The 9,568-nt window shown below is 34.4% G+C and overlaps 1 protein-coding gene across 4 annotated transcripts; it reads right to left on the bottom strand.

Annotated features, from left to right (window-relative positions):
* Positions 1-5,017: 5,017 nt before the first annotated feature.
* Positions 5,018-8,494, bottom strand: LOC131071196 (uncharacterized). Of its 4 annotated transcripts, XR_009112485.2 has the most exons (3): positions 6,144-8,494; positions 5,634-5,749; positions 5,018-5,288 (listed from the first exon to the last, which is right to left on the bottom strand). XR_009112485.2 is itself a non-coding variant. In XM_058006918.2 (2 exons), exon 1 carries the CDS (start codon positions 7,683-7,685, stop codon positions 6,147-6,149), a length of 1,539 nt encoding a protein of 512 aa, XP_057862901.2. In that variant the 5' UTR covers positions 7,686-8,494; the 3' UTR covers positions 5,018-5,749; positions 6,144-6,146. The 4 variants fall into 4 exon arrangements, 2 of the variants coding, with proteins under 2 accessions (XP_057862901.2, XP_057862900.2); XR_009358348.1 differs by having other exon boundaries at positions 5,634-8,493; XM_058006918.2 differs by having other exon boundaries at positions 5,018-5,749.
* Between the last annotated feature and the right edge of the window lie 1,074 nt (positions 8,495-9,568).

Raw genomic sequence — 9,568 nt, forward strand, 5'->3', positions numbered from 1 at the left:
GAGTGACAAAGATATAGAGATAGAAACAAGGAGGGAGAAATAGGGAGTGTGTGTGCACGAGAGAGTGAGAGAGAGATATGGAGATAGTGTTAATGATCTAAACATGATTAAAACAAAACCTCTAAATTAGGAAAGGTAGAGAGAGGGGGAGATATGGGGCAGAGATAGATGGAGAGATAATGAGATACATATAGAATGAGAGATAAAAGAAGAAATATCGAGATATTGAGATAGAGAGGAAAAGAGAATATAGATGTAGAGGTCAAGGAAGAGGAGAGGGAGAGGGAGAGAGATGGATGGATATGGAGAGAGAGAGAGAGAGAGAGAGAGAGAGAGAGAGAGAGATGGGCGAGAGAGGGAGATATGGTGAAGGGAGAGCAAGAGGGAGAGGAGGAGAGGGGTTGGAGAGAGAGAGGGGGAGGGGGGGGAGAGGAATAAAGAGAGAGATGGATAGAGAGCCTAGGGGATCTGAAGGGTTATTATGCCAAGAAAATTTGACCTTTGTAGAATCTTTTCTGAATAACTCTTTCAATGAAAGGTTATCAAGAATAAAGGTTTCATTAGGCACACATCATTGGATATGTCCATTGCTTGTGTGACAAAGAAAGAGAGAGAGAGGTCAAGAGAGAGAGATGTCAACAAAAAGAGACAAAGGTAAAGATATATGGGAAGAGAAAGGGAAAGAGATATAAAGATAGAGAGATAGATAGGGAAATATGGAGGGAGTAAGGGATGAGAGAGATGGGGAGATATAGGGAGATAAAGTGAGAGATATAGGTAGAAGAGTGACAGAGGGAGATAGATATTTAGAGAAGGGAGGGAGGGAAGAGAGAGAGAGAGAGAGATAGGTAGAGAGGGAGAGAGCACAGAGAGAGCGCTCAATATATAGAGAGAGGAGGGGAGGGATATAAATAGAAGAAGAGAGAGAGAGAGAGAGAGAGAGAGAGAGAGAGAGAGATAAATGGACCATAAAATTCTTATAAATATATGTTTGTAGTCACTAAATTTAAAGTTTAGAACTTAGGATTCAAATTTGTAATGAAGAGGACATTAAGCGGCCTATTACAAGATATCAAATGATGTAGATGTGTAGATCTTTTTAGATCAAAATAGGTTGTAATAAAATTTGGCTAACAAACTCTAAATACAAATTATATTAAATACCAAAAAACAAATAAAACACAACTTTATATTTACAAATGATTTATAAATTTAAACATTAAAAACACGAAATAAATATTTTTATCCCTTATATGTAAAAACCCCCAAAAAGAAATGACACCTTGTTATGTCAACATTATTTTAACTTTCGTATTTTTTTTCAATTAAATATAATAGAAAAAGAAGACAAAAGGTCAATATTCTTCTTATCAAATATGCTCTAATAAAAATATAGAAAATGATATATAGACAAGTAGAGAGAGGGATATATAGATAGAGAGGGAGAGGGAGAGATGCAAAGATAGTGAGAGATAGGGGGCAAGAGTGAGAGATAAAAGAGGCGCATTAAAAATTGAAAATGTAGTAAACAAATTTGAAATCTAATAAAGAGCCTAAGTACAACAATTGTAGAGTAAATTATGGTATAGATTTGTCTGCTTTTAAGGAGAATTTTACAATTTTTAGTTTCTTGTCTACCATTTACGATATTCGATGTATTATGGTTTTGACCTCCTTAGTGTCAAATTAATAAAACAAATTATATATTATTTATATTTATTTTTAATGTATAATGTTAGAATAACTTTAATTAGTATTATATGTAGAAATTATATAATATATTAATTATATATTATTTTATATATATCTAAGAATGTAAAATTTATATAAACATTGTATATATATTATTATACTAATAAATATTTAAATTGAACATATTTTATATAATATTCTAACTATAATCATTTAAAATAAAAAAATATAGCCATTTAAACAAGAGTAATTTATTCAACTTAAATACTAAATTTTATAATGGCTAAAAAATACCAATTTCATACAGATTTACAAATAATTGAACATATTGATTTTATTTGCTAAGAAAATATATATATATATATATTTTAATCATTTTATCCTATCATCAACCTTATTTATTTAAATGGTCATCTTTAAAAAACAAATTCATATAAACATAAATTTTATTCTAAATAAAATTCCTTTATGAAAAAAAGATAAAAAATGCCTTTATATAAATGAAGGAATGATATTTTTACTTATCTATATTCTAAGACATGTTTTTCCCTTCTATGGCTTTTCCCTCTATGTTTGAAGATTTTTTTTACTTCAAATTTCACTCCATTGGACATGATTCTTATTATCTAACTAATGGAAATAATATTTTTATAGAGTGGGTACAATCACCATTTGAAAAGATCTGATGAGTAAAAGTAGTCTCCATTACCCAAAATTCAACACCCGTTCTTGATATCAAATCCCTTAATATTTTCTAGGGCGGGCGCATCTCAGATCGGTAAAATTCGTTGCTTTTAATATATGTAAAGAAAACATTTTTTCGTCTTCCTGTGACGGGAAATTTATAGTCGTGGAAAATGCCTTCTTCAAGTTCGAGTCTGCAATGAAAGTGATTTAAAAGATGACGTGACAACAATTTATCTATTTTTTATTTATTAAATCTTTCAGGCTGTGTGTCTTGTAGACAAGGAGGTACTTTTGAACTCCAAACAACATACACTTTACCTACCTTTAGTTTGTTGATTTTCTTGAAAACACTAAAACACTCTCCCAAGACCAATTACAACTCTTACATTTTCCTAGCCCTTTGCTACCACAATCAAGAATATGAGCAAAAAAACCTCACAAACAACTCCCAATCCTTGAAATACAAAACTCGATTCACACCGTTCATGATGGAATTCGAAAAGATCGAAGAATTGAACTGACTAAAAAATTATATCTCAAGACATTCTTTTGAGCTTAAACAAAATTGACGATGTTAGTAAAGAACAGATTTAGCAACCCCCCTGACGATTGTAATTTTGCCATTGACACTTTCAAAAACTGCTCAAGGTTGAAAAACCACCCCAACAATTTCAACTGCCATTAGAAATAATAAAACCACTCCTATCTTTTCAACCTTTTGGAAGCCAAAACTTGTATGCACAGACTCAAAACAAAGTGTGACTTTTTTAAAATCACACAACTTCTCAAGAGGAATCCAAAAATGCAAACACAAAATTATCATTTATAACCTATTTTTGGACCTATAACTGAAAGTGCTCGCTTCCCATGTACAAACCATGTCCTTTTTGAATCATTAACATTTGATGGCAATTAGTGCATTACTACATATGTTCGTTTATTATCTCCAATCATTGTACCAAACTCTTGAACTGATCAACACCATCCCTTTCATACACAAAATCCAAACCTCAAGGCAAATAGATCTCACATATCAACTTTAGCGTCTTAAATCCTCGTGCATGAAGATCAAATCCATGGGAACATAAATGAATCTGATCATCTCACAACAATTTTCTTAGCCCTAAGGTTGTTGCCTAACAAATCTTAATTTCTCTTATAATAGCACATCAATCACTGTAGATCTAAAGCTAAGTATGATTATTTTATTTATTCAAATTTTATGCATTTATTGCAATAGCTAAATCAATCTCAACTATCCGTCTTAAATTAGATGGTTTTTTTTTTTTCCTTTAAATAATTTATCTAAGATATTTGTATAGTACATATATTCCATATTTGATCAGTTCTAACTCCATTTTAATTTTTTGGGGATATATAAATACTTCAATCTGGCTACCATGTAAAATCCAGTAGTATTTGCTGAAACTTCATATATTTCTTTTCTATTCATTATGGCTTCTTTTTTCTATGATATGCTCAGTTTACATTTTATGTACGTCCAAAGGGCCTTGAAACATTTATGGTTCCCATGCATCAAAAGCAAGTTCGCAACAAATGAAGTAAAGAAGGATAACTTGATCAAACAAACACTCTCACAACACCTGATCCAATGGACTGATTCCACAAAATCCTTTTTAAACTTTTGGCTTCATAATCTCTACTTTATAAACTTGTAAAAAACACAGAAAACGGATGATCACTCTATTGTTGCAATTTCTATCATGATTTAGAAAGATGACCACAATGCAGTATAAGTTGCAAAACTTAAAATTTCACAAGTTTTATGTTCTTGTTTGAAGTATCTGCCTTAAGCCAGATCTCAAGATACTTGCATGAGTGAAACAAGAACATCTAAAACCAGTTACTGGGCCAAAGCCCAACCACTCAAGCAAAGCCATGTCTATGGATCATATTTTGCAGAAGTGCATATATCTCTACAAAAGAATACATGGAACTATGTAAGTATGAAAAAGCTTTAACAATTGATAGATGCACAGCTATAACAATTGATAGATAGCATTAAACTTTAAAGGAAAAATCACAGCTCAAGATTGCAGATTTTGTTACCAATGGAATGATAATTAGACTCTAACTCATGATAGGAATTGCATTTGATCATCATTCTTCAGGGAAAAGCAAACTGTTTATTGATACGAAGTTACTCTGTAAGAGAATCTTTATGCCTTGCTTTCACTCTTATCCTTAGTTAACATAATCACAAACAACATATTCGTTCTGCATATCAATAAGCCAAGGGAATCAATACCTATTGATTTAGGATATTCCCATGCCACTAACTAAACACTGTCCACAGCTGGGTGCAGCAATTGAGGCAGAGCATCAAAGTGCAAACCACCCAGGTTCAAGCCCCAGTGGGCTAAGTGGCCCCTCAATCCAGAGGATAAAAGTTTAATCCCCTTAATAAGGCCCCCAAAAAACTAGCAATTGTAGTTTGAAAAGATATGTAGTTCTAATGCAAAAAATTAAAAGATCAGAATTAACACCTTCCAACTTAAGTGCCTTGAAGCCTTATATGGTTCCTAAATCCTTAAAAAAATAGGTAGGTACAAATTTAATTGAAAAGAGTCCATAGTCACCACAAATAAAACATGTAACCACTCTTCAAATAAATCAGTATCAGAAAATTGCCAAATATTTATTAGCAGCAACATGTGATATGATTTAAGATTTCTGTTTAGCCGTAAAAAATACCATAGCTATCTTCATTGGACAACCGGTACTACCTTCAATTGACAGAAGAGACCATAGCTATCTTCATTGGACAACTTGTACTGCCTTCAACTGACAGAAAAGATCTGTAGTTCATGACACCAATAGCCTCAATAAAATCTACATCCTTACACAATTCCTATCAGAAGTGGGAAAGTGTATCCACTAATTGTAATCTGCAAAGAATTATTGCATGCAATCTCTTCGTCAATTTAAATAAGATGTGGGAAATTTAGTCCACCAATTGTAAACCACATTAATTAATTACAACATGCATGCTAAATGACATGACAGACTGGATTTGTTATAGTGACTGAGCCATCATAGTTTCTGTGAATCATGAGAACATGTATCCTGGTTCAGAAATTGGAGACGTGTCCAAAACCATCATAGGTCTTCAAAATCCAAAAGGCAAAGGTCCATGTGTAGAGCAGACTTTTTGCAAATGCAATGTAGGCATATCCAGCCTATAAACTGTGCTGGATAGGATATGCATACATATATTCTATAATGATTCTTACCTGAAACGAAGCTGGGCAAGCATTCCTGGTGGATGCAGGTTGATTCTTGAAAAGATAAGAACCCCATGTAGCATATAGTTGACCAAATGGTAAAGACTACAGAAGGAGGATGCATCCTGCATTCTTTTTATATCATCCAAATTAGAAGCCAAAAAAGAGATTAAGTGTTCACTGGAACTGACTGCATTACTATTTTACATCAGATTTCTTATTTGAATGAATAAGAATACAGTGATGCTTCTCTTTTAAAACGTATTGAGATCCAATATCACGCAGATGGAGAAGCATACTGACTGGCACACAAATAGAAAAAGCAAGAGAAAAGGGCATTAGTTCAGTTTGTGAAAACTTCTGCATACCTTAGCATATTGCAGAGTGTCCTTACAATAATAACTAGAAAAGTGTCTTGTGACCCATAGAATGTTATTAATGCTTCCAAGCCAATATACTGTATATTCTAAGAATTCGATTTTTAGAATTACACAGAAAATTGACCAAATGAATCCTGACCTTTTATTTGTGCTTGTAGTCTTCCAAACTTTGAATTTCAATATCTGATTTAGATGTGCCAGAGGAACTCTCCAGAATTTTCAAGAGTTGCCCTGCATTGGCATCTTCATCCCATGAAAGGCTCCGTAAGCCTGCTTCCCTACCAATCTGGGTTAGCTTCAAATCATCAATAATCAACCCCTTTATCTTACTGGATATTATTTCTATAGGAGCACACAAATCTAAACCAAAAACTTGTCCTTTCTCAGGATCCAAAAATTCTGCAGCTCCAACTGCACCACCTAAGCCAACATGCACAATTGAAGGAGCTTCAAAAGCAGCTGCTTCCACTATGGTCATTCCATATGCATCATAAATGCAGGGATGTACATTCAATAGTGTTTGAGAAAAAACATCAGCAAGCTGAGTTGGACCCATAAAACCTTCATAAATCACTGCTTTTGGAAATGCAACCCTAACCCTCTGTTTAATACTGTCTGCATACTCCCCACCACCATGAGCTCCGCCACATAGAAAAGGTAAAATGCCTTGATCTTCCATAAAACCTGCAAGAGATTCAACAATAGAAGCAAAAAGATCGGCATTCTTCTCTGGAGAAAGACGAACACAGCATGAAATATACTTCCTTCCCTTCTTCCAGTCACCTGAACTTTTTAATGTTGACATAGCCAAAGACCGGATGTCTTCTCGAAGAGGAGGAAACAGGGGCTTTGGTAAAACACCTGGAGAGATGCCAGATCCCAGCTCTGTTGAGAGTATGTGAGCATCTCTAGAACTCAATGCAGCGATAGTAGAGGCCATTGACACAGCCTTTGACTCCATATCCCTATAGAAATCTTTCTCCTTCATTCCCTCACTGCCCTTATATTCTGATATATAATATATGCGGAAGTTTAGAAAAGCCATTGGACATTGCTGGATACCTGTAGCCTCCCCGAGGCGTAAATATGCAGGAAGTGCAGACCAATCTACAACCAAAATCCATGATGGATTGAATTCAACAACCATTTTGACAACATTTTCTGTGATCCCATCTGCAAAATTACGCCATGGACTTTTCCAGTCCAATCTTCCCCATTTAGATCCCTCTACTTCCACATCTATTTCATACATCCTTAATTCAGTCTCTTGTAACATTTCCTGCTTGGAAATCTCACCATTGTTTAGTTTAATGGTCTTGTTTGTTGGCTTTGCACTCAACACCAAGACATGATTCCCCCTTTTGGCGAGAGATCTTGCTATGGATTGAGCATAGACACCATTGCCACTGAATGTGGATTTCTTGTACTCAAGGGTCATGAGAACTAATCGTTTCTCAGAATCCAGTTTAGGATTGTGCATTGTACTGGGTCGAGGGGCATACAATTGGCCAGTGGTAATTGCTCGGAATAAGATAAATGTGAGAACTAAAACCCCACCTAGGAATCTACAGAAGAACAACCGGCTCAACAATCTGGCCCGTTGAGAATCAGACACTAGGGATCTCAAGGAGGCAGGCACCACACCCACAGGGTGCAATGGGCGAGGGCGCCTGCCTAGCATGCCCAAAATTGTTCCTAGGTTTTTCAAAAAGAATGTCAAACAACATGTGGGATCTAAAATGTTCCCAATTACACTGTTCCCAAATCAACCCTTCTTAGACGCCCATCCACTGTTTATGAACATCAATAACAATCTGTGGGGAAATAGACACGCCTGTTCAAATTAGCCCTCTCCTAATCAATTCCTTACAATCATAGTGAAAGTGCTGAAGAGGCAACCCATATTATAAAAACGTCTTTTTTCCCATTCCCAGTTTTGTTTTCTCAATGTCAAAAATTGAGAAATAGACTGGCCCTAATATCAATCACTAAAGAGAACTCTCTTGAATGGAGACAGAAACGAAACCAAAATCTCCACCTTTTTCATTGATTGCTTAAGGCACAGCTATTATAGACTACAATTACACCACACTGCTGAAAAGAATTCATCAATACATCCCCATTTACTGTACATACCCAAATTTAATTTTATCTAACACACAACAGCTAAGCCCAAAAATTGGGTTTCCAAGTTTCTCCATGATCATCCACATTTCGAAATCACAGAAAGAGATTTTACTTACCTCAAAGAAAATGGGAGTATAAATCAGGCATGAAACCCGTTTCTTCTTAGTTGGCTTCTTGGAAGAATGGACCAGTAACCGCCCACGAGTAAAAGGACTTATTCAGCTATTATTATGCACTTGGCCCTTCCTCCATGAGCCCCATTTCCGAGGCAAAATCAATGGATTATCATAATTCTGCTATAAGTATTTCTCACTATGGGGCAAAATAACGCGGTATATTTTATGTTCTGGCTAATTTTTAGTCGTAGGTAAAATTATTTAATTCTTGCAGAGGAGAAATGTCCTTCACTTTTTTATCTACTAATTTTTTATTGTGTATTTTTTATTATATATGTGATATTGTTTCTTAGATTATACGGTAGATGCAATCAAATTTTAATTTTAAAATTTTAAATTTTTATTTTTTGAAGTTGATAATATGGATGATCATAAAGTTAAAATTATGTGTAAGGTTGTGTATAAAGACATTATGGAAGGACACTCACACATCATGAATTGAGAGATCACAAACTATCAAAATACCTTTTACAAGCATTAATCATCAATTTGCACCCATTAGCATCATACACTAATAACCATCAACAATCAACATACATTATCAAGACACACTCTAAATATAGTCACTCATCGATTTGCGTAGGGTTTCAACAAGAAGATAGCAAATAGCTTAGCAATACCTATTGTTACCACACATTGGCATCCATTGCCATACTTTATCTCGTTTACTATTGTTAATTTGGTCTTTTAACCTAACTAAGGCATGAGGAAATACTAAACTTCAATCATTGTATAGTAGATTGTACAATACTCCTTAGCATGACCAATTTTCCTTGCCTCAAATACGCATAAGGTGAACAAGTTTTTCTTGTACTAAAGTTCTAGTTCTGCTATTGATGGAATCATGTCATTTGGATGAAATCTCACTGCCTAAACAAGATCACAGGCATGAGTGTGCACCAAACACTTAGCTTTTCATATTTCAATCATCTCAACTCTCTAAAATTAACACCACAAATGGATGATCTGATATTCTTATTGATTTATATAGAGATATACATATATTTTAATGAAGTTACAAATATGGCCCAAACTTTTTAGTCCATGTCAATAGGGACTTAAACAAATTACAAAGCAAGTTTTTAATTAGCAAGATTGCATTGAATGCAAGATAAGTGCATACTTTTGCTTGAAAGCTCTACAAGACTTTAAGCACTAGACAATATATCCCATGACTCTATGACTCTGTCAAACTCTAAATACCTAATAGCTTATTCCAAGACAATTGATTCTTTAAACTACTACCTCAAATCTATTGATG

This window comes from Cryptomeria japonica, chromosome 7 (assembly GCF_030272615.1).
Source record: "Cryptomeria japonica chromosome 7, Sugi_1.0, whole genome shotgun sequence".
In the NCBI taxonomy this organism is placed as follows: domain Eukaryota; kingdom Viridiplantae; phylum Streptophyta; class Pinopsida; order Cupressales; family Cupressaceae; genus Cryptomeria; species Cryptomeria japonica.

Coding starts and splice junctions, on each gene's coding strand:
- LOC131071196 (XM_058006918.2), bottom strand. CDS start 7,685: ATGCTAGGCAGGCGCCCTCGCCCATTGCACCCTGTGGGTGTGGTGCCT.